The sequence below is a fragment of the Prunus avium genome, chromosome 2 (genome assembly GCF_965620075.1).
Source record: "Prunus avium chromosome 2, drPruAviu1.hap1.1, whole genome shotgun sequence".
NCBI lineage: Eukaryota > Viridiplantae > Streptophyta > Magnoliopsida > Rosales > Rosaceae > Prunus > Prunus avium.
Window position 1 is genome coordinate 37815428 of NC_142285.1, and position 22352 is coordinate 37837779.

Genomic DNA, 22352 nt, shown 5'->3' on the forward strand with positions numbered 1-22352 from the left:
TTAAAAAAGAAGTCTCAAACGAACCCTAAATTATTAATTAGGTATACATTTTTTGTTTCTTAGCCTCGTAAATGATCATAGTATAATAGTTGACTAACATGAAATCACAATTTATGATGTTGCGATTTATTTATTTTTGTTCGTTTACAAAAATGTAAGGTTAGTGTTGGGTTCACTGCTTGCTTGAACAGTTGTACTTCTCCATGGACCCAATAAGGTGAAAATTGTAATATCCGTATCCTACTATAATTGGGAGGCTCATAAAATCTACCTCCTTTCTTTGTTTTTTTTTATAGAAATAAAATCTATCTCCTTGTGTCGGCAAAATATAGAATAATCATTTTGTCAAAATTTTGGTTGGGAAGGACTCTTTGGTAGGTACTTCCAAAAAGGCTCCTATGACTTATCCTTCTGCAGAATAAACATCACACCCATATTTCTCAACCACCCGAACCCAACACCATGGCCATCAAAAACAACCCAACCAAGCAAAGACAAGAAAGAAGAACCCTGAAGCTGGTCTCCATTCAAACTTTGAAGCTTCCCAGCAAGAGCTTAATTTGAACAAAGAGAGAGATCAAGATGAAGAAAAGAGCTCTTCCCTCTGCCCTGCTGTTTGTTTGGTATTAGTTTAGAGACTAGAGAGAATATGTAGGGTTTGAAATTGCAGGATGGAGCTTACCTTCTTTGTGAAGTTCTCAGCAGCCCACCTTCCTTTTTAAATGCTTCTGCTTTTTTTATTGTTACATTTGCATATATCTGAGATTCCCAAATTTTTTTCCTTTGCTTTGATTCTTATTCCTAGAGGTTTTGATAAGTCATCTCTTGCCTACTTCATCGAGCTTAATAATGTTCTGCTTTGAGAATAATCTAATTTAATTAAGCTCTGCTCTGAGAATAATCTACTTTGGAGGCATTACCATATATGCCTAACTTAGGTTTTCTTGGTGGGTGGTGATTGTTCATTTTGGGATGGTTGGGATAAAGCAAACTAAAGTGCGTCTCTAGGACTATAACAATGCTTGATTCGAAAGTATATAAGGTGATTTTTTTTTTTTCATTCAATCCCTTTAGTTTGAGTAAGTTGGCAATTTCATATTTCTCTCATGCATAGGGGGTTTTCAATAACTCTTCTATTAGTTAAAGAACATATTGTCGATATGATATTGATAAGATGCCGTTATTAATTATGGTCGATAACAAAATATACAGATACAAATTGACACAATATTACTACGATGTTTTTAGGAGAAATTAAGCGTTTTTAGTTGAAATATAATTAGATGAAAGTTTTAAACGGAGTACTTCTCAAGATATGCACAATCAACACAATAATAAACTAGCAAAACGTTTGAACATTTTATTACATTAGAGATAAGAATTGCACTGTATTGGCAAGTTGATGATAAGTTGCATGTGCACCACCGTAGCTAATTAAATTTGTTCTTATCAAGAAGATGAGAAGATGCAAATAAATAATTAACGTTTCAATTCGCGACAACCCATTGGCTTTCTTTTGTTATGATGAGAGATAGAAGAGTCAACTCTAGCAAGAAAAGCTCAAAACTAAAAACCACGGTCAAAACCCAGCGTGACACGCAATTGTGTCATTCTGTAAAACATCAAGGGTAATTCCGTCATTTAACGTATAGGAAAATACAGCAGGCAACCACCGCCCCCTTTTCCCGTAAATAAGGCCCCAAACCATGGGCATTTTGGTCACGACGATGAGAACACAGGCGGGGGCCAAAGTGAAAAAGAAAAAGTTTGATTGATTAGGGAATAGGAAAGTAGAAACAAATTAGAAAAAGTAAAAGATTTGATATAAATAAGGGTTATAAAAGAAAATAAATAAATAAAGGATTTATTTCTAATTTTTTATAAAAGAAATTATATTTATTTTCGGACGCGAATTGAGATTGAAATAGAGTTTAATAGGGGCGTTGAGATCCGGATGCCAGTCTCTCTCTCAAGGCTCTCTTTGTCCCTTATCGGCTCACGGTTCTCACTTTCTCGCCCCACAGGCAGATTTTCCTGAAGCCAAGAAAGAGAAAGAAAGAGAAGGAAAATTTTCTTCAGAGGAAGAGAAGGCAGCCGAACGACGACGAAGCGGATAACAAGAGCAAACCCTAGGAGAGTCATCGTCTCCCATGGCTCACTAAACTCCTCCTATGCTTTGTTTCGTCCACGATCTGGTTTCGAAACCCTAGGGCAACCAACCGTGGCTGCGGCGCAGGCTCGAAAGGCTCTTATACGATTTGGTTTGTAGAGAACCCTAGATTCAGTACGGTACGGATAGGCAGCTGTGAGCTCTGTTGTTTTTTGGGCGTGGAAAGGCGAAGACTTTGGTGGGCATACGGCCGAGAGAGATCTTGGCGGTGGTGTTTGGGGTTTAGAATTAGGGTTGTGAAGGTGTGGCTGCCCATGCGATTGGGTTGATTTTGATGCCGCCAGAACCATTGCCTTGGGATCGGAAAGACTTCTTCAAGGAGAGGAAGCACGAGAGGTCGGAGTCCCTTGGCTCTGTGGCACGATGGAGGGACTCGCCCCATCATGCACCTCGCGACTTCAATCGTTGGCCTTCAGCCGATTTTCGCAGACCACCAGGTATTTGTCTATCTTATTTTCAATAATCTCTCTTGTGCTTCTGTTTCTTTGCTGGCTATTTAGAATTAGAATTCTTGGCTTCTGATAAATATGTATATGCACACAAACATATGTTTCATTAATTTGCTGTTCTAGGGTTGTAAATCACTTTTTGAACGGGTTGGGCTTGCTAAAACAACAAACAAAGAGAAGGGTCGGATAGACTTGATCCTTAGCCTTATGATTTTTTCATCCGTAAGCGGTTTTGGGTTTTTTCTTATGAATTTTATTTTTGAGAAAGGGTTTTTTCTGATGATTCAACACAGCTAATTTTGTTGTTTTAGGTTTTTTTTTTTTTTGGATTTCATATCATATCCTTCACAAGTATCGTTTAGATCTGCCAACTTTCTGAGATCTGTTATGGGAAATATATATTCTTTTTTTCCTTGATTTTTTCTGGAAAAAATGGTTTTTGCCTTTTTTCTGTTTTGTTCGAAATATACTTTACTTGAGTGTTTTTTGGCCTGAATACTTTGCTTGAGTTTTGTTTGGTCTGAATACTTTGCTTGAGTTGATTGTTTTTCTTTCCTTTCCTTTTAAATATTTTCTGAAGGTCATGGTAAGCAGGGTGGTTGGCACCTATTTTCCGAGGATTCTGGTCATGGCTATGCATCTTCTCGGTCTGGTGATAAGATGCTGGAAGATGAGAGCTGCCGACCATCATTTTCGCGTGGAGATGGAAGGTATGGTAGGAACAGCAGGGATAACAGAGGGTCTTACAGCCAGAGGGAATGTAAAGGTCATTCTTGGGAAACCAGCAGTGGGTCTCCAAACACACCGGGCAGGCCAAATGACGTGATTAATGAACAAAGGACGCAGGATGATATGCTGACATACTCATCTCATCCGCATTCTGACTTTGGAAGCACATGGGATCAGATTCAATTGAAAGACCAGCTTGATAGGATGGGCGGTTCTACCGGTCTAGGTGCTGGCCAGAAATGTGAGAGAGAGAACTTGTTGGGCTCAATTGATTGGAAGCCCCTTAAATGGACGCGGTCTGGAAGCATGTCTTCTCGGGGTTCAGGTTTCAGCCATTCAAGTAGCTCAAAGAGCATTGGGGCCATTGATTTCAATGAAGCAAAGCTTGAGTCACAGCTGAAAAATGCCACTCCGGTGCAGTCTCCTTCAGGAGAAGCTACTACCTGTGTGACATCTGCTGCACCATCAGAGGAAACAACTTCTAGGAAGAAGCCGCGCCTTGGATGGGGTGAGGGATTGGCAAAGTATGAGAAAAAGAAAGTCGAGGTCCCTGATGGAAGCATGAACAAAGATGGGGCTGTTTGTTCTGTTGGTAACATGGAGCCGGTCCATTCTCTGAGTTCAAATTTGGCTGATAAAAGCCCTAGAGTTACAGTTTTCTCAGATTGTGCATCTCCTGCAACTCCATCCTCTGTAGCTTGCAGTTCCTCTCCAGGTATATTGTTGCATCCTTACATTCCCTTCACTTGTTACCCTATCTTAAATTGTGACCTGATATGTGAGTGGATTTTGACAAGATTTGTGTTTTAAAATCTGTAATGTGGTGTTGGCATTATTGCTTACTTATTAATGCAAGTCAAATAGAAGTTAGTATGAGATTCAGTTGATATAACTACTCGTTGCTAGAATGTGGGCAATGAAATCCTCTCCTTGATAAGGAACATCATACATGAAGCTTTTCTCATCTTGACATATTATTATCAACGTGTTGGTTTAGTGGAATGGGAAGGGCCTTTAGGTAGAAAATTAGGAAGTATGGATTTTAAAACCTTTGGGTCTCCTGGGTTGTCCTTCTCAGTGGTTTTAGGTTGTAGTCTTAAGTAATTATACTAAGTATTTTGCTTTTGTAGTATTATGTGTTCTTATTTTTTAATTTTTGCTACCACACATTCTTTTTGAAACCTTCACATATCTTTAGTTTTTACAAAAAATGCATTTTATATATTTTTCTGTTGGTAAGTTATCTGTTGTCTTGCTATTTTGATGCATTCCATATTGTTATGTTTATCTCTCCCTTACATATATATGTTATAGGTGCAGAAGTTTTATGATTATATCATTGTTGCAACAGGTGTGGAGGAGAAATCATTTGGCAAGACAGCAAATGTTGACAACAATAATAGAAACTTTTGTGGTTCCCCTGGTCCTATGTTTCAGAGTCATCATGAGGGATTCACATTCAATTTGGAAAAGTTGGATTGCAATTCTATAGCTAATTTGGGCTCATCACTACGGGAATTGCTTCAATCTGATGACCCAAGTTCAGTGGATTCTGGTATTGTGAGGCCTACTGCAATGAACAAGTTACTTATATGGAAAGGTGAAATTTCGAAGGTGTTGGAAGTGACCGAGTCAGAAATTGATTCACTTGAAAATGAGCTTAAAGTATTGAACTCTGATTCTGGTGGCAGCTGTCCACGTCCAGCAACTTCTAGTTCTTTGCCTTTGGAGGACATTGATAAATCTTTCAAAGAACAGGTTACTGTCACCAATTTGATCACTCGGCCTGCTCCATTGCAAATTCATTCTTCTGGGGACACTGATGTGGAGAAGATGTGTCTTGGTAATGGTGACCAGGTAGAATTTTGTGGTATTGTTAAGGATGAGGATATTGATAGTCCTGGAACAGCGACGTCGAAATTTGTTGAACCATTACCTTTGGTAAAGGTGGTTTCTTCATCGGATGTGATGAGTCACAATGATTGTTCTGGGGATTTGGATCCAATTGAAATGACCAAAGGGGAAGCAAAATGCTTAGTGCCAGGAAAGTATGAAGAAAAGACTGACCTGGCTGCTTGTGGAAATAGTAGCATGCTTTTGGGTAGTGAGATAGTTGCACCTGTTTCTGGTGGTTCCAGTCTTTGTTTTAGTGTAGTTGATACGATATGCGATTCTATATGTTCTTCCAATAAAGAATCTGCAAATAGATCATTTGACGTATTTAATAAGCTGTTACCAAGAGAGCACTACAAGGTTGATATATCTGGAGTTAGTATTTCCTCATCTGGGAAGAATGATCCGTTGATCAAAGAGAAGTTCGCCATGAGGAAACGGCGTTTAAGGTTTATGGAGAGAGTCTTAACCTTAAAATATAAAGCCTTTCAACACCTGTGGAAGGAAGACTTGCGTTTGCTTTCCATACGAAAATATCGTTCGAAATCTCACAAAAAATTTGAATTAAGCTTGCGAGCAACAAATAATGGGTATCAGAAGCATCGCTCTTCTATTCGATCTCGTTTTGCTACACCTGGTAAGTAAATCTTTCTTCTTTATCTGTTTATTGTCATATTTTTCTCAACCTCTTGTGTTCTTTCTATGAGATTGGAATAAAGTGCTTGGTTTATATGCGTTGAGTCTGTCAATGTTGATATGCTGATATCAGAACAAGACAAATGAAAGAAAATAGTTCTGTTGTTGATGGATATGGGTGTGAGGGGACTCTAGTTTATATTTTCAATGCCGCTTCAACTTTCTTGTTTTATTGTTTCTGTGCTCTGTGTTGCATTTGATTTTATTTCTCTTAGTGTTTGAACATGGTTATGAAATATTATTTATGCTTGTGGAACTGGTAATGCCTCCTTTATGCCTTTTTTATGTTTCAATATTGTTGTCTTATGGTATGCTGGTACCAAAACAAGAAAAATGAAAGAAACCAGTTCTGTTCTTGATAGTAATCAAGTGATTAACTTTGACGATTAATGCATTGTTCTTGCCTAGGAGGCATGCATGCTGATCTCTGGTGACATGGTTCTCACTAATTTTCCCTGTATTAACATTAGTGGTTAGTACTGGGAAAAAAAATACAATTCGATCCTTTGAGAACAAATATCTCTGCATTTTTGTTGTGTTCTTCTGTTGAAACATTTTTTGATCACATTTTTCAATTTTTTTTTCAGCAGGAAATCTGAGCTTGGTCCCAACTACAGAGATCATTAATTTTACCAACAAGTTGCTGTCAGATTCCCAAGTCAAGCTTTATAGGAACTCATTGAAGATGCCAGCCTTAATCTTGGACAAGAAGGAGAAGATGGTGACGAGGTTTATTTCTAGTAATGGCTTAGTTGAAGATCCCTGTGTTGTTGAGAAGGAAAGGGCATTGATGAACCCATGGACGCCAGAAGAGAAAGAGCTGTTCATTGAAAAGCTAACCACATGTGGGAAGGATTTCAGAAAAATTGCGTCTTTTCTTGATCATAAGACGACTGCTGACTGTGTTGAGTTCTACTACAAACATCACAAATCTGTTTGTTTCGAGAAAACAAAGAAGAAGGCTGATATGACTAAGCAAGGAAAGTCTTCAGCTAAGACCTACCTAATTTCAAATGGGAAAAAATGGAATCGTGAGATGAATGCTGCTTCCCTTGATATTTTGGGTGCTGCTTCTGCAATCGCAGCTCATGCCGATGGTAGCACGAGATCTCGACAGGCATATTCAGGAAGGTTGTTTTTGGGAGGGTACAGGAATACTAATCCATCACGAGGTGATGATACCACTGTCGAAAGGTCTTGCAGTTTTGATGCTATTGGGAATGAAAGAGAAACAGTTGCTGCTGATGTTTTGGCAGGTATATGTGGCTCGCTGTCATCTGAGGCTGTGAGTTCTTGCATCACTAGTTCTATTGATCCTGGTGAGGGTTACCGAGAATGGAAGTGCCAGAAAGTGGATTCGCTAGCGAGGCGACCTTTGACGCCTGATGTTATGCAGAATGTTGATGATGAGACTTGCTCAGAGGAAAGTTGCGGAGAAATGGATCCTTCTGACTGGACAGATGTGGAGAAGTCTAGCTTTATACAGGCAGTGTCATCCTATGGCAAGGATTTTGCTATGATCTCAAGATGTGTTCGAACGAGGTCCCAACATCAATGCAAGGTTTTCTTTAGTAAAGCTCGAAAGTGCCTTGGGCTTGATTTGGTACATCCTGTGGCTGGAAATGGAACATCTGTTGGTGATGATGTTAATGGAGGTGGGAGTGATGCTGAAGATGCCTGTGTTCTGGAAACTGGTTCAGGTATTTCCAGTGATAAGTCAGGGTGTAGAATGAATGAGGACATGCTCTTGTCTGTCATTAACATGGATGATGAATCTGATCCTGCAGAGACCATGAATTTGCAAACAGGTCCACTTAGATCAGAGGAAAACAATGTAATGGGACAAGTAGATCATGAAGGTGGTAAGACACTCAAATCTCTGGCGTCTGATGCAGTAGAGGCGGAGGATAGGCCTAATCTAGTTTTGGATGATGCCGATTGTGTAAGAGATGCCCAGAAAAGTCGAGTATGCTCTGCAGATGCTCCAAGAGATGATGTGGCTGAAAAGGGAATATTAATTGCAGAATCACTTCCTGTTGGTGGGGGAATCAACTTTGACCCAACTAATCCTGGCATGGATGGGGAAAAATTGATGGGTGAACTTTCTTCTGATGGCAATACTGATACAAGCAGATGCAGCCTACCAGGTTCAGTACACGATTCTAATTCAAGTGGCAATGCTTCTGCCCTGGCTGGTGGTGGTTCTTGTTCAGGTTTCAGTCTTAACCCTGAGTGCCTGCATCAAGTTTCTGTGGGGCTGAATTCTTTGCAAAATTCTTCTGTCATCTCAATGCCACATGAGAATCGTCATGCTCCTGCAGATTCCGTGTCACAAGATTCTGCTAAAATTGAATGCGAGAAAGCCCTTAACCAAGATAGGTTGTCGTCAACCCTGGATCTACAGGAGGGTAGAGAGCCTAAATCTGTTGGGATAGATGAGTGTCACAAGCACTTACCTGGTCTTCCAATATATACAAATGTTGAATCCTTTCAGGTTCTCAAGGGCTATCCATTGCAAATGGCAACCAAGAAAGATACTAATGGGGATGTAACGTCTGGTAATTTATCTGAAGTTCAAAACTTTTCAAAGCCAGACAGGAAGATCAATGGTCATTATATGACGAAAGATGGCTTCCTTCAATTTGGTAACTGTAAGCCGCAATGTTCAGAGGTTGATTTTCCCCTTGCTCCCCAAAAGGTAGAACAACCAGTTGGCCCTCCAAAAGCCCATTCATGGAGTTCATCAGATTCAGATAAACCAAGCAGGAATGGTGATGTGAAACTGTTTGGTAAAATACTCAGCAATCCATCATCCCTGCCCAAGTCAGGTTCCAACATCCATGAGAATGAAGAAAAGGGAGCTCACAACCATAAGTTAAGCAACACGTCATCTAACCTAAAATTCACTGGGCATCACAATGCTGATGGAAATTCTTCTGTCCTGAAGTTTGATTGTAGTAGTTATCTGGGGATTGAGAAGGTTCCCAGGAGGAGTTATGGCTTTTGGGAAGGGAATAAAGTGCATGCTGGTTATCCATCTTTTCCTGATTCAGCTATCTTGCTGGCCAAGTACCCTGCAGCATTTGGCAACTTTCCTACTTCCTCTTCCAAAATGGAACAGCAGCCATTGCAAGTCAAGAACAACGATCGGAATATGAATGGTGTATCAGTTTTTCCTTCCAGGGAAATTAGTGGCAGCAATGGAGTTGTGGATTACCCGGTGTTCAGTAGGAGTCGGGATGGTGCTAAAGTGCCCCCATTTACAGTAGACGTGAAGCAGCAGCAGCGGCAAGACGTATTTGATATGCCAAGACGAAATGGGTTTGATACAATTTCGAGTTTACAGCAGCAAGGACGGGGGATTGTTGGGATGAACGTAGTAGGGAGGGGAGGGATCCTTGTAGGGGGTCCATGTACTGGTGTTTCAGATCCTGTTGCTGCCATAAGAATGCATTATGCAAAAACTGAACAGTATGGGGGGCAGCCGGGGAGCATGATTAGAGAGGAAGAGTCCTGGAGAGGAGGTAAGGGTGATGTAGGAAGGTAGTAGATGTTGCAGAGGGCCTTTGAGAGAGGCCCTCAGTGGCAAATTATTTATTTGCTGCGCCCTGTATAATAGGTTTTTTTGTGTTCAGTCAGTGACGTGATAGGGCAATGGACGGTTTAAAGTCCCCGTCTTTTTGGTAAAATGCTTTTTAGGTGCTTGTAATATTGCAGCAGCTTTGTATTTGTTGTATTTTATGGAAAATACAGAAATAAACTGCAAAAGTTGGGAGGGATGGATTTATTCCAGTTCATGAGCTCTCATCTGACGTCTTTACCTTTGTCGGTTCTACATCTTTTCTCCATGTTGTGTTTTATGTGTTTTATTTACTTGGGGAGTGAGACGTCACTCATTCTTTTATCAACCAAATTCTGGGTTTCGTAAAACTCCTCTCTTTTTAGTATAAAAAAACTCAAAATTTGCTTTGGCATAGTTCTCTAAGGGAAAACTCAACTCTAGGCAAATACAAGGGAATGTATGCGTCTAAGCTTCCAAGTCTTCGAGGAGCCTGTTGAATGAGCACTCTCCATCTGCAGCATTCTTGGAATTGGTAGTAGTGCTAACTAGTAAGTTCTTCGGTTTCTTGCTGAGTTCGGAGAATGGCCGGAAGTGGTGCGGTAACTTTGATTTCCTGCAAATAGATACCAAAAACTTGACTATTATCAAAATAGAAGATGCACAGCATCCTTTAATAGAAGTAGCAATCGTTGTTTAAACCTTTACCTCATTGGATGATGGGTGAGAGAGAATCACTTGATGAGCATGCAAGTTGTAGCCACAATCTCCTGGAACAGGCTTTGTAGGCCTCAGGAACCCTCTGCATGCAATGTGAAATAAAATGCAACTCGTATCAAAATGGAGAAAAAAAAAATAACGTTCTTTTAATATCAACATCCGCTTTTTACATTGACAAAAACCAAAAGAAACCACGCAAATTCCTCCATGATAGTGGTTGATAATAGGGTGATCATCCACAATCATGCTCCTTATTTTTCAGTTAAAATTTTAAAGCTATTTTAGAAGCTCCTTGTAAAATTTCAACCCCAACCATGATCTCTAGTTTAGGGAATCATATTTATTTCTTTTTTCAGTTTAGCATAAATGCTCCCTCTTCATATAAAATAATAATAAAAAATAGTTAGCATTAAATAATTACTTAAAATAGCATTAAAGAAAAACAACATTTAATTATAGGGAGTCACTAGGAGTCTTTTCTCTCTTCTCAGATTTAGGAGTTCCTAGAGGTCTCCCTATTTTAGGAGTTGGATAGAGAGCATGGTTGGAACTTGGAGGTGAGTTTTCTCACTTCCTTCCTGAATTTTATCTAAAGAGGTGGTTTAGGGAATCCATTGTGGATGCTTTAATAGTATGATGAAAAACCCACAAAAGAATGCTCTATATCACAATAACTGCATACCCATCATCTGCAAAACTCTCATCTACAAAGTCAGAATCTAAGCACTTTGGTTGTCCACCAAGAACATAAAGAGGATCCCCTGTTAAAAAAAAAAGAAGGGATTTCTTAAGCATTCAACTAGTCCAAGCAATAATACAGCTAATTCACAACTACAGTAGATATATAGGTGCAACCACAACCTGCACCTTGCAAATTAACAAATATGTGGCAAATGAGGATGTGAGGTTTCTCAAACCCAGGGCCTCCTAGAACCAGAGTTTTATTAAAAAGTTTACCTAACAAAGGATGTCCTATGTAAGAAAGATGGATACGAATTTGGTGTGGCCTTCCTGACTGAATCTCAACCTGTTAAACAAATCAGTGCGCTAAAGTAAGTTCTAAAATTCCAAAAGAAAACAAAAAGAAAATGAAAAAGAAAAAAACACAACCTGACTTCCTTGCTCATCGTAAATTTCAGATATCTTTTTTGTACTTATCATAATCATTAGGTTTAATTTAATTCTTGTGGTTAATAGAAAATCAAGTTGACTTTCGAATGTTGGTTTATATTTCATCCCCAGATTCCCTCCCTTCCATACAACAGTATTGTTAATATGGTGTTCGAGTTAAGCCATCAATAAATTTATCATTCATGAAAACAAAACAGATGGATATAATCATATAAGAAAAGCCTATATATGTATTCAGTAGTTTAAACTGGTAAAACTGGGGTACCTGGACCAGTGTTTGGTTTTTATGAATCTCTCTCTCAAGAACTTCAACTTTACTCAGAGCTGGTTTTCCTGGTTACGTGAAAAAATTACAGAGAGGGATAAGTATGATGGGATAGAATAGATTGTTTTCTGCATGAGACACTCAAGGGAAAGGGTGACCGGTGCAAGATAACACAGGCATGACTTAAAGATTGCCATTTTCTTTCTAAATCATGGTGTAGCACTTGGAGGGAGCTTACAGAAATCAAAATTCATTCAGTACATTAGAGAACGCAAATACACCTGTGGGAGAAGCAACATACAGCCCTTTAGCCACACCAGGATATCGCACCACTCCGATTGGCTGTTTGACAATTACCTATAGTAATTTCACATCAATCACACAATCTATTTGCATGTATAGTTGGAGTAAATATCCTTGAAGAAGACAGCCAAAAAATAAACAAAAAGGAAGACCGCTGGTCCCAAGAAACCATCAATTTAAATTGTGACCAGAGACAAGTAGAAGTCAAATTGCAACGAATACTAATAAACTTAGGATGTTAAGATTGGTGGGCTGCAATGGATAAGACAGGAAAAAAAATGGCATTAGAAGCTAATAAATAGATTTGCAAGTTTTTTTAAGCTACCATTTGTTGAGTCCTACATGAAGACTTTTCCCTAAAGGCCACTTAGAGAATTTTCTAAAGTCAAATAAGGTATGGAAACAGTAGATATGAATGCTTTCTTGGAGATATAAACTTATACACGCACAAACTGACATTAGTCATAGTAGCTCACACTTCAGCAGTACTTCACAAGGATGTTACCTTATCCTCACAAAGTATCCCAGTCACTAGTGCCCGATATATTTTTGAGATTTTCCTCAGTGCACGTACCTCCATGGAGGTATTACTGCATTGATATTGTAGATCTTATTGGCAAAGTGAAAAAGATTACGACCCAACTGAAAGAAATCTTAAGTTTACATAGAGAATCTGATATTATCTCATTGTGATTACTAACAATGTTTTCATTCCAAAAAAAGGGGAAGCTAAAAGCAGATGTGAGCAAGATGGAATAGGTCATTTCTCTAACCTGTCATCTCCAATATTAGATGTCCCGTCAGCAAAGTATGCTGCAAGTTGAGTTTTGGCATGCTTCGTCTTTGCACAGAGTAATATTCCTAGAACCATATGAGACCAGTCAACAAGAAGAATATCAAGAAGTATAACCATTTCTGTTAGTAGCCATAACAATGAACAGATTTGTGAGAATAGTATGTAGAGCTGGAAAGCGAGCAACGCATTGTATACAAAGGATTTTGTTATTTATGTTATCTAGTGAGAAACAATGAACAAAGTATGAAGTTATGCATCTTTACAAGTTAAAAATCGGCTCAGAAATATGACATCTATATGCAATGAAGCCTAAAACAGAAAAAGCAAAGGAAAACTATGTATACTAACATGAAACTTCTCAAGACAAAGTGATAAAAATAAATTATGCCTGATGTTTTAATGCACGTTAATCGGTTACTATGAATAATTTCAAGGCCTTGATGAGTATGGGTTGTGAGCTTAATTCAATTAGTTAGAGCATGCATCCAAATCATCTCATGTCCACAGCCATATATACGAAAACTTAGCCACAGTGATTGAAAACAAAGAAAAAAAGGGATCTCATTATTTTATTCAGCATTGGAATTCATGGTTACCTGAAGTGCCCCTTCCTAAGCGATGAACAGGAACAGGATGTGGTTCTTGGCACGATAAGGGAGAGATCTTATTTGTTGCCCGCCACAGGAGCTGTGTGAGAACTGTCCGTTGCTGGAAAAGACCTCCAGGTAAAACTTGCAGGCCAGAAGGCTTATTTAGAGCAATCTGAATTCATTAGAACACTTTCACGTCAACAGCAGTCATCATAAAAATGGATGAAAACAAACAATATACATTATATGCAGAGAAACCATACATAACTCCAATGCTTTATTTAATGAAAACAAAATTCTCAAACAAAGACAAAATCAAAGAATCAAAGAAAATAATTCTTATGTTCGAACCTGTCTGTTCCAAATTCTCATGCATATATAAAATAATAAAAAATTACCAGCAACACAGATAGCATTCACCTAAATCTTTTACAGTGCACAACTTCCATAATTTCAATTGTGGAAGTTAAGTCCATAATCTTTTACATTCCATTTTTTGCATTCACCTAAATAATATAAAATGAGTTGTTTAAAACAGTATTAAAACAATGACTCTACTTCAGGCCAGTTGTTTAACATCACTAATCTTGATGAAAAGAAGCAAAAATAGACACAGCAACAAAGATGAAAGATATGATCCAACACATAGAAACGATCACTAACCACAGTGAGACATTTACCATATCATCATCCTCATATAGAACCTCCAGCAAGTATGGCGCATCAGGCTCTCTCCACGGAAGCCTATGATAGACCAATTCCGAACCGACCCTAAACAAATTGATTATGTCAAACAAAAAAAAAAAACCCATAAGAATCTTCTATATGCATAAGAGCAGACATAGAATATAGAGCCATATAGCATCCATCAAACAAACAACACCTGAGGATCGTACTGGGATCTCTAACAACTTCGCCATCAACTGTAATCTGTAGACCAACAAATAAAGCTGAGAATTTCCAAAGCATGCGTTTCCATTTCTCATAACAAACTTTTCCATGATTTTCAATATTCAAACCTGTCCGTTCCGAATTCTCTGCAACCAACTGCAAAACTATCATCAGTACAGATTTTTATATTGGTTCTTCAAAATAAGCATATTTTTGATTGCTTAAAAAACCAAACTCAATTCTCCAAGCAAACAACACAGGGTAGAAAGCAAAGAAAGCAAGAGCAATTTGGCAGAAGTTGGCATAGGCTGCCTGCTTACCCTTGTAGAGGAGCTGAGTTCTTATACTTGCTCGAGTAGAACTCGATCAGTGTCAGTTCTGTAATTTACACCAATAGTAGGACTCAAATTCAGAGAAAGAAAACGACGGTGAAGTTTAAATCCAAAAAAACATCGATTTTTAGCGCATGGACTGCGTTTGGATGCTGAGAAAATGCAGTAAAGGAAAAAATATATAGAAAAGTCTATCTTTATCTTTGAGAAGAGGGAGCGAAAGAGGACCAGAATCGGAAGCTCGAACGACGTCGTTGTAGAGCAAGCCGTGGTTGAGATCGGGCCAGGGCAATCCGAATGTCTGAGGCTGACGTGTTGGCGAAGAGCTGGACATTGTAACTTATGCAATTCAATTTTCAACCCAGAAAGAAAGAAAATAAAGTGACTTTCAGTGAAGAATGGCTGCTGCCTTCTGCCCGACCCCGGGTCGGTTTCCGACCCGCAACTGAACTGACTTCTCCAAAAGTTTGTTGCCCGACTGTGAATGTGAAGTTTTGAGTTTTGCCGGTATTACTTTTACCGCTACAAACGGAAAAAAATAATGGAAATTTCATTTGTTAACATAACTATAAATTTTTAGGGACTCTATCAACCAACAATGTATAATAGCATTCACTTGTGCATCTGAAGTTTTATGTTCGAATCTTTCCTTTACATTCACTTGTGCATTAGAAATTTTATGTTCCATTATTTCGTTTTACAATAAATACATTTCATTACGAGGTTGTTACAAATTTAAATAAATGAAAATGAACCATTACTTGATAAGTACTCCAGCCATGTGATCCCAAGTTTTATGTTCGATTATTTTCTTTTACAATAAATACATTTGATTGCGAGATTGTTACAAATTTAAATAAATAAAAATTAACCATTATTTGATAAATACTCTAGCCATGTGACCATTTTGATTAGGTCTTTCTAAACCTTTATCAATGATTGATTTAAATCTCATGAACTATTTTGATAAAGGTTTAGAAATAAATCTCATGAACCATTTTGATTAGGTCTTTCTAAACCTTTATCGATGATTGATTTAAATCTCATGAACGACAATTGTTAATGTATAACGATTCAAACTTGTATGGTCGTGGATAAGAACCAAATTAACCAATATTGAATTTTCTAGTTTAGACTAGATTACCTTGTACAACTATTACAGCTCATTTCCATCCCATCTCTCCACTGGATACAGGTCACATAGCCAAATACATACTCAAAATGCAAACAAGTTTGGACAGTTGACCCAAATTGGACGGGAACAATAAAATAAAGGAAATGACTTTGATAAAAAAATCGTGATTCGCATTATACATTTATTCTTCTCTCAAGTCTTCAAAGGACAAAGACAGTGTTTAGAGGCACAAATGGACTTAGTACAGAGAATTACACTCTGTAAAAATACATAGAAATGATGGATCAATGCCATCAAAATTCCATTAACAATCAGCAGAACACATCGGTAGATGAAGAAGGACGCGTAACCTGAAGAGCAACTGAATTCCACTCCTCAATGTCATTGCAGTGACCAGTTTTCGCTTTAAGCACCTGTAACTCACTTGTCCCACCAAATGGGGTTTCAGTCAGAGACAATTTTTTAGCAGCCACTGCCTTCAGCCGGTATCGCTCTGCTCTCGAGCCAATGACCTGTCCTAGCACTGATGCTGCAATGGTAAAAGCCATGGCTGATTTAGGCATCAGCACAGACTTCCGAAGTATGGCTATGAATGGAACAGCTGCATGCACAGCAGCAAACCAAGATGGTGAGAATTTCTTGGTGTGCTCCCTCCATACCCCTAAAGGAACATTGGCTGCCATGCCCAATGCTCCAATCACAAGTACTTTTTCAGGAAGGGGCTGTGGGCGGAGGTTCTTTGCAAATGCAGTTCGCGCCAGAGCTGCTCGGGCTGCAACTATTGCTGGTGGGCACTTAATTTTCATGCCCGGAGGGGGCTGAAAAGCCTTTGCAACAAGCGGAATTACACCACTAACAGCACGGTATGACTTCGCGATCGGACAGCTTCCGGATTGCAGCCACTCATTACTCAAAGCCTCATGATTAGAATTTCCTCCCTGAAACATCAATTCCAAATATAATAAACATCGGAAAATACATAAAATTGTCTAATGATACAAAGTAAAAAAATTCAACAAAATCACAAGAAATTTCAAAACTTATAATATGTCAATTACTCAGCAAGCTGGGAAATTTGTAGTGTGAAGCAACAATCAATTTACCTTTGAAGAAGTATCTTTTTTGGAGGAATTGGATTTTCGTTTCTGATTCTTCCACTTCTCAGAGAATGCATCAAAGCTGAATGGCCCTCCAAATGATGAGAGACTGATAGTGGCTGCCTTTGCAGCTAATGGATTAAACATGGATGGGGCTGGTTGAGGCTCAACTATGTTAGAATGCACAAATGATCTTCCAGAAAGGGGGACTACTCCATCACTCCCATGGAAAAGCCTAAATGCCATGTCAAAATTGGGACCATCTTCAAAAATTGGACCTTTGCCGCCACGTCCCTGGTCAAGAAAAGTAGAAAGTAGTATCAGAAAATGGCTCAATTTCAATCAAGCAGCTGTAAGTGCCAATAGAAGATGCAAATAACCAAAAGTACGCCTACAGTAACATAGAAAACAATAGAAGATTCAAATCAGCGAAAGGAAATATAACTTACAGGCACTGGGAAGGCCAAGGATGAGGCGAAGGAAAAATTGGTGGGCTCATTGATGTTTCTCAAAAACGGACATCTGAGAATGTCTAGTTCAGAAGGCACACAATCTTCATTTGCAACTTTGAAAAAGGAATCCATTCCTATTGCGGAGAAAAGTAACCTGCAAAACGAGGAAAAATGCATAATCAATACCTCCTACTTAGTAGGAAGAGTAAGAAAACACATGCTTCTAAATGTTACCAAAAATATGAATATGCCTATAATCAGATGTTGATGCTGCATCTAAGGTAAACAAATAGTCATCACATAATAAAGTTGTCAACATTATCTTGCAAACACGAGCACCAAATCCAGGTCTTAGTCAACATAAAAACCCAATTTTCTCAAAATTCTAAACCCACCCACAAGCCAAAACCGATAGATATTATTTGGTCAAATGGATAGTCATCGAAAAAGCTTATTCTGAAGTTGAGAAAATGCTATGCTTAGAACAAGAACTAAAAGAAAGTCAAGAAACCCAGTTAATTGAAAATCAAAATCACGACTTTCCTCAATCTTTACTTAATAATACAAAATCTGTCACCAAAATAACGATCTTGATTAAATTAAGGAAAACCCATCAATTTAGACCAGTCAAGACTCGAGTTCAACATCAATTGGAAATCGTCGGAAATCGTCCAGATTCCATTTCCCAGAAAAATATTATGATGAAACAAATCATCCAACTCATGTTAAACCTCTTAAAACCCATCAATTTACACCATCCAAATACATCAATTTAAACTGAAAATCAAACAAGATTACCAACAAAATCAAGAAAGACAACAACTTCGAAGAATACAATGCAATTCACGAAGGCGTCAATTCCAAACTAGAAAATTACAATAACCCAAAAGCAAGAAGATAGAAATCGTACCTTGAGAGAGGTTTTGCGAAGGGAAGATTGGAAGACAGAGAAAGAGAGAGAGAGAGAGAGAGAGAGAGAGAGAGAGAGAGAACAAGAAGAAGAAGATGAGGAAAGGTATCGGTGGTGTTAGGTGGAACCGAAATTGACTTTCGTTGGGAGAAATGAGAGAGAGGGTTCAGAAGGCTTAAGAAGACGACGTCGTGGTGAGCACACGCTTTTTTTACTTGGTTGGAGCTCTCCAAGTTAGAATGGGAAAAGAATTCGGTTTCGGACCGGTTTTGGTTATTCGGGTCCAAACTATGACGTGGCAAGTTGTTGAACGTCTTTGATAGCGGGGCCCACCCTAGTCCAAGTCCAAGTCGCTGTTGGTGTGTACACCACGTGCTTTTTTTCAATTTTCATTTTTGTGTGGAGTTGATGAATTGCTTTTTTGTTGTCTAATTTTTTATTGAATAAAAAAATCATTTCATAATTTCTTGTCATGGTTTTTTCATGGAAGTAGGTGTTGGTGTGTTTAGCAATTATGAGAGACGTGTTTCACATATTTTTGGCAAATCACGTTTTTTTTTTTTCACTACTTAAATTTGGAGCTTTATGATCGATCACTTGAGTAGAGTTAGTAAAGTTTTTTTTTTTAAAAAGTTAAATCCCATATTGATTCTAAGTTTTGTTCGCATGTTTGATTTAGTTACGACCTCAGATGTAAGAGTAACAATCATGACCTCAGATATAAGAGTAACTACTGTTAATAATTTGAGCTATACAAACTTGTTTTATTTATTTATAAAAATTCACATAAAAGGACAACAACGAAGGCGTCCACAAATCCCACGTCACTGCTGAAGTAAGATTTGATTCTAACCTCTACAATTGACTTTGTCATAGATTGTATTATTCAGGCGGTTAGACTTTAAGCCATGGACCAAAACAATAAAGCAAAGGAGATTATTTGTTGTTTTAAATTTTATAATCCCCAAGTCTAACCATTTTAACTGAATTTCAGTCAAACTCATACAAAAAGCCATCTGATAATGCCAGTGGCTGAGTGCATTTTCATATTGCAAAAAGGAAATGTAAATGACACAGGAACGCCTCTAAATCATGTGAACAAAAGAAGGCTGGCTGGCTGCTAATTGTATACAAAGATATGAAAGTGCACACTTCAAATGATGATTACCATGAAATCCTAAACCTACAATCTTAGACAAAAATTCCAAAATTCCAGTTCTCTGCTAAAAAGAAGGATCAGGTCAGTAGCCTAAGAAGAATGGAACTAGCAATTATCAGTAACAGAGGCCTTTGGCTGGGAGATGTCTGTGTCTGCAAAAGTTAACCTATATCATACAACCTATTCGGGAGTTGGCTCCTCGACAGATTTCCTGTATTCTGGTTTCAGCTCATACGTCCCTTGATTAGCTCCCTTGTTGTTGTAAACACAAAGTTCCTTAAGTATGTCTTTCAAGAATTGCTGCAAACGGACAAATTCATAAGAACAGTCACATTATGATGATATAACGAAAAGCTTACAGTTAATCAAAGATCATCAGGTTATTGGTGTGTTACAAGTTCAAAGGATAAGTTTCTTATCTAGCTGCCTTTAAATTATGTTTTCCCGCTTAAATGCCTATGGGATTTAGTTTCTTGATTCTGCTCATCTTCTATATTTAACCATGTGTAATGCATTCATCTCAATATCTCTCATACTTCCATTAGTAAAAGTAACATTTTGATTGCCTAATTTTGTGCTATTTAACAGGGAGGATGTCTTCAAATTTCCTCTGTTTGGAAAATTTTCAGCAATTTTCCTTCTCAATAATTAGTAAGGTGTCTGTACGAGGATATTCAGTAGCTTTCCTTGTCAATAATGCCATGCATGTATGTACATGGTATACCGTATATGCAAGTAACAAGATGGGTCTTACATTAATCTGGAAAAAGACAGGTTTAGATAGTAATTCTAATATTAAGATTCAATGGGGGAAGACTTATAAATCATGCAGAAAGAAATAACCAGAAAACAGAACATACTTCTGGTTGATCTGTTTCTTGGATCAGTTGTCTTAACGTCCAATTTGGTTGCCTTTCGAAGAGCTTAAACATAATGGCTTCCATTTCTCCTCGGTCCCTCCTTGTTCTTTTCGTGTCTGACCCCTTTGTTGGCATTTTCTTCTTTTCCTATATGAAAGACAGTTCTTCTTATGCTTAATACTTAATGGTGGATAATCAATACTAAAATCAAATGCCAACATACAAAATGCAGTCCCAAATAATGTCTGTCCCATGGAAAGCAAGGAACACTTTTACTCAGGAACAATATGTACAAAAAGAAGGTGGTTTTACGTACGCTGGGTCCAGGAGCTATAAAACCAATCATCCCTGGCATAGGCCTCATATGAGCCCCATTGTCATTGTCAATCACCTGAAAATTGGAAAAAAGGGACAAATTAGTGATTATACTACTGAAAGCTATTAGATTACTGAAATAGAGTGTGAGAAAAATATATAAAGTAATCCAAGGAACCTGAATCTTTCTGTTTTTCATATACTTTTTCGTCCGTTCACGACAAAGTTTCCCATAATTCTCAAGGTTCTCATTATGGGGCTTCATATCAAATTTGTTCAATATTTTCCCCTCCACAGATAACTTTCCTACAGTCACAAAAGAATTTCGCACATTCAGTTGAGAGTGCACAATGGACAGCTAAAGTTAATATGTGCTTGCAGCTCTGTTGAAGTAATATAACCCCAATCAATTTTTAACATTATGTTTCTGATTTCGAGTATCATACCTTGTAAGCATATCTTTCCGCTAAAATAAATTGAAGAGTTAGAAATAACAAGAACCTAAACTAGAAATATGTGATACTAAAATGTAGCCGAGAAGAAATTGAATTCCAATCTCAAATTTAAAAAGCCTAATCCAGGAACTTGGGTATTTACATTTCTTTGTGGCACTAAAAGCTGATTTCCCAACACAAAACCATGCAAGCCAACAATGTTATTCTTCTCTACCTATGATACAACAATCTGTTGGATGTAGCATGTACCATTTTAACTGAAGTAAAAACCATCAATTTTTAAATGCTAGCTTTTGACAAAAATAAGGAGCAGAAAAGTTTAGCATGATGTCAAGTGGATACCCAACTAGAATAGAAGCATCAATATGTCAAGCCAAATGCATTTCAGTAAAGAAAAGCCACAGAGGAAAAAGGCATACTCACCTTGTGATAACTCAGAAAACACAGACATTGGAATGAAGTCTTTAGACATATCCAAAGAGTAACACTTGGGCATATTTCCAGATTCAGTGGCCGCCAGTTCCATGGTGAACTGCATTATAACAACTTATGTCAAGGAAAGGGCAACAAAAGAGGATATCTACATAGATGAGTGATACTATCACACTATAAAGATGAAGACTTTAACCCAAAACTTTGCAGAACAATAAAAATTGATAGAAAAGCCAGGACCTGGGTCATGAAAACCTAACTTGTAAATTGGGTTTGGAGATAAACACATAAAGAGCTGAACTCTATAAAACCCACATCATGAAAATTCTTAACCCCAAAATGAAAACTTTGGGAAAAATGATAAAGAAAGAAAAAAAGAAAAAGAAAATGAGCAACAAAACTCAGCAAGCAACAGAAAATCCATAGAAAAGGGCATGCATAGGATCAAAGACCAAAGCTTTATAAACAAGAAAATGCACAAGAATTACAAAGATTATGACCGAAACGACAATGCATGCACAAAAAAGTAAAAACCCAAAAGGGAAAAACGTCCACTTTTTGAGTTGTCGAGTAAACGGAAATGAAAAAGTACCTGAGGAGAGGAAGAGTCGTCATTGGAGTTAAGAGGGTCAATGGAGAGAACGACCTTGGCCACAGGGCGAGAAGACTGCTGATCAGATTGAGAAGAAGCAGAGGCAGAAGTGGAGGAGGCGTCAGGCTTGAGACTTTTAGCGACAAGCGGAGGGCATTTCATGAGCCAAACAGCTCGCTCTGCTCTGGTCGTCTCCAAAGGCCCATTGGCATTGTTGTTGTTGCTGCCTTGTTGCTGCTGTTGCTTTTGGTCTTCCATGTTGGCGCCACAGCCACAGGGTTCTTTGTTTATTTGGTGAGCTTTTGAGCTCGAGAGAACGAAAACAAACGGTTTTTCCGGATCTTTCTCCAACAGTATGCTTTTGCTGCCTCGGACCTGGGGGCCATTGGGTTTTATTTATATAATATGAGATATGAAGTGG

The 22352-nt window shown here is 38.2% G+C and overlaps 4 protein-coding genes across 6 annotated transcripts; 1 reads left to right on the forward strand and 3 right to left on the reverse strand.

Annotated features, from left to right (window-relative positions):
• The first annotated feature begins 1962 nt into the window (after nucleotides 1–1962).
• Nucleotides 1963–9742, forward strand: LOC110767568 (Duplicated homeodomain-like superfamily protein). Of its 3 annotated transcripts, none has more exons than XM_088249370.1 (4): nucleotides 1963–2607; nucleotides 3214–4063; nucleotides 4700–5878; nucleotides 6525–9742. In XM_088249370.1, the coding sequence occupies exons 1-4, from the start codon at nucleotides 2554–2556 to the stop codon at nucleotides 9482–9484; spliced, it is 5043 nt and encodes a 1680-aa protein (XP_088105496.1). In that variant the 5' UTR covers nucleotides 1963–2553; the 3' UTR covers nucleotides 9485–9742. The 3 variants fall into 3 exon arrangements, with proteins under 3 accessions (XP_088105496.1, XP_021826843.2, XP_021826850.2); XM_021971151.2 differs by having other exon boundaries at nucleotides 1964–2607; nucleotides 3200–4063; XM_021971158.2 differs by having other exon boundaries at nucleotides 1964–2607; nucleotides 3200–4063; nucleotides 6528–9742.
• Nucleotides 9743–9785: 43 nt separating this feature from the next.
• Nucleotides 9786–14992, reverse strand: LOC110767583 (Pseudouridine synthase family protein). Its single transcript, XM_021971170.2, has 14 exons — nucleotides 14753–14992; nucleotides 14513–14570; nucleotides 14321–14348; nucleotides 14185–14231; nucleotides 13982–14072; nucleotides 13308–13473; nucleotides 12689–12776; nucleotides 12421–12505; nucleotides 11894–11969; nucleotides 11613–11680; nucleotides 11174–11243; nucleotides 10899–10977; nucleotides 10205–10298; nucleotides 9786–10112 (listed from the first exon to the last, which is right to left on the reverse strand). Exons 1-14 carry the CDS (start codon nucleotides 14856–14858, stop codon nucleotides 10041–10043), a joined length of 1128 nt encoding a protein of 375 aa, XP_021826862.1. The 5' UTR covers nucleotides 14859–14992; the 3' UTR covers nucleotides 9786–10040.
• Nucleotides 14993–15789: 797 nt separating this feature from the next.
• On the reverse strand, nucleotides 15790–18256 carry LOC110767841 (uncharacterized). The gene is made up of 4 exons (XM_021971501.2): nucleotides 18119–18256; nucleotides 17206–17362; nucleotides 16763–17050; nucleotides 15790–16597 (listed from the first exon to the last, which is right to left on the reverse strand). The coding sequence occupies exons 2-4, from the start codon at nucleotides 17338–17340 to the stop codon at nucleotides 15971–15973; spliced, it is 1050 nt and encodes a 349-aa protein (XP_021827193.1). The 5' UTR covers nucleotides 17341–17362; nucleotides 18119–18256; the 3' UTR covers nucleotides 15790–15970.
• Nucleotides 18257–19087: 831 nt separating this feature from the next.
• LOC110767951 (Transcription initiation factor IIF, beta subunit) lies at nucleotides 19088–22297 on the reverse strand. Its single transcript, XM_021971622.2, has 6 exons — nucleotides 21932–22297; nucleotides 21331–21439; nucleotides 20631–20758; nucleotides 20454–20528; nucleotides 20138–20284; nucleotides 19088–19577 (listed from the first exon to the last, which is right to left on the reverse strand). The coding sequence occupies exons 1-6, from the start codon at nucleotides 22187–22189 to the stop codon at nucleotides 19458–19460; spliced, it is 837 nt and encodes a 278-aa protein (XP_021827314.1). The 5' UTR covers nucleotides 22190–22297; the 3' UTR covers nucleotides 19088–19457.
• Between the last annotated feature and the right edge of the window lie 55 nt (nucleotides 22298–22352).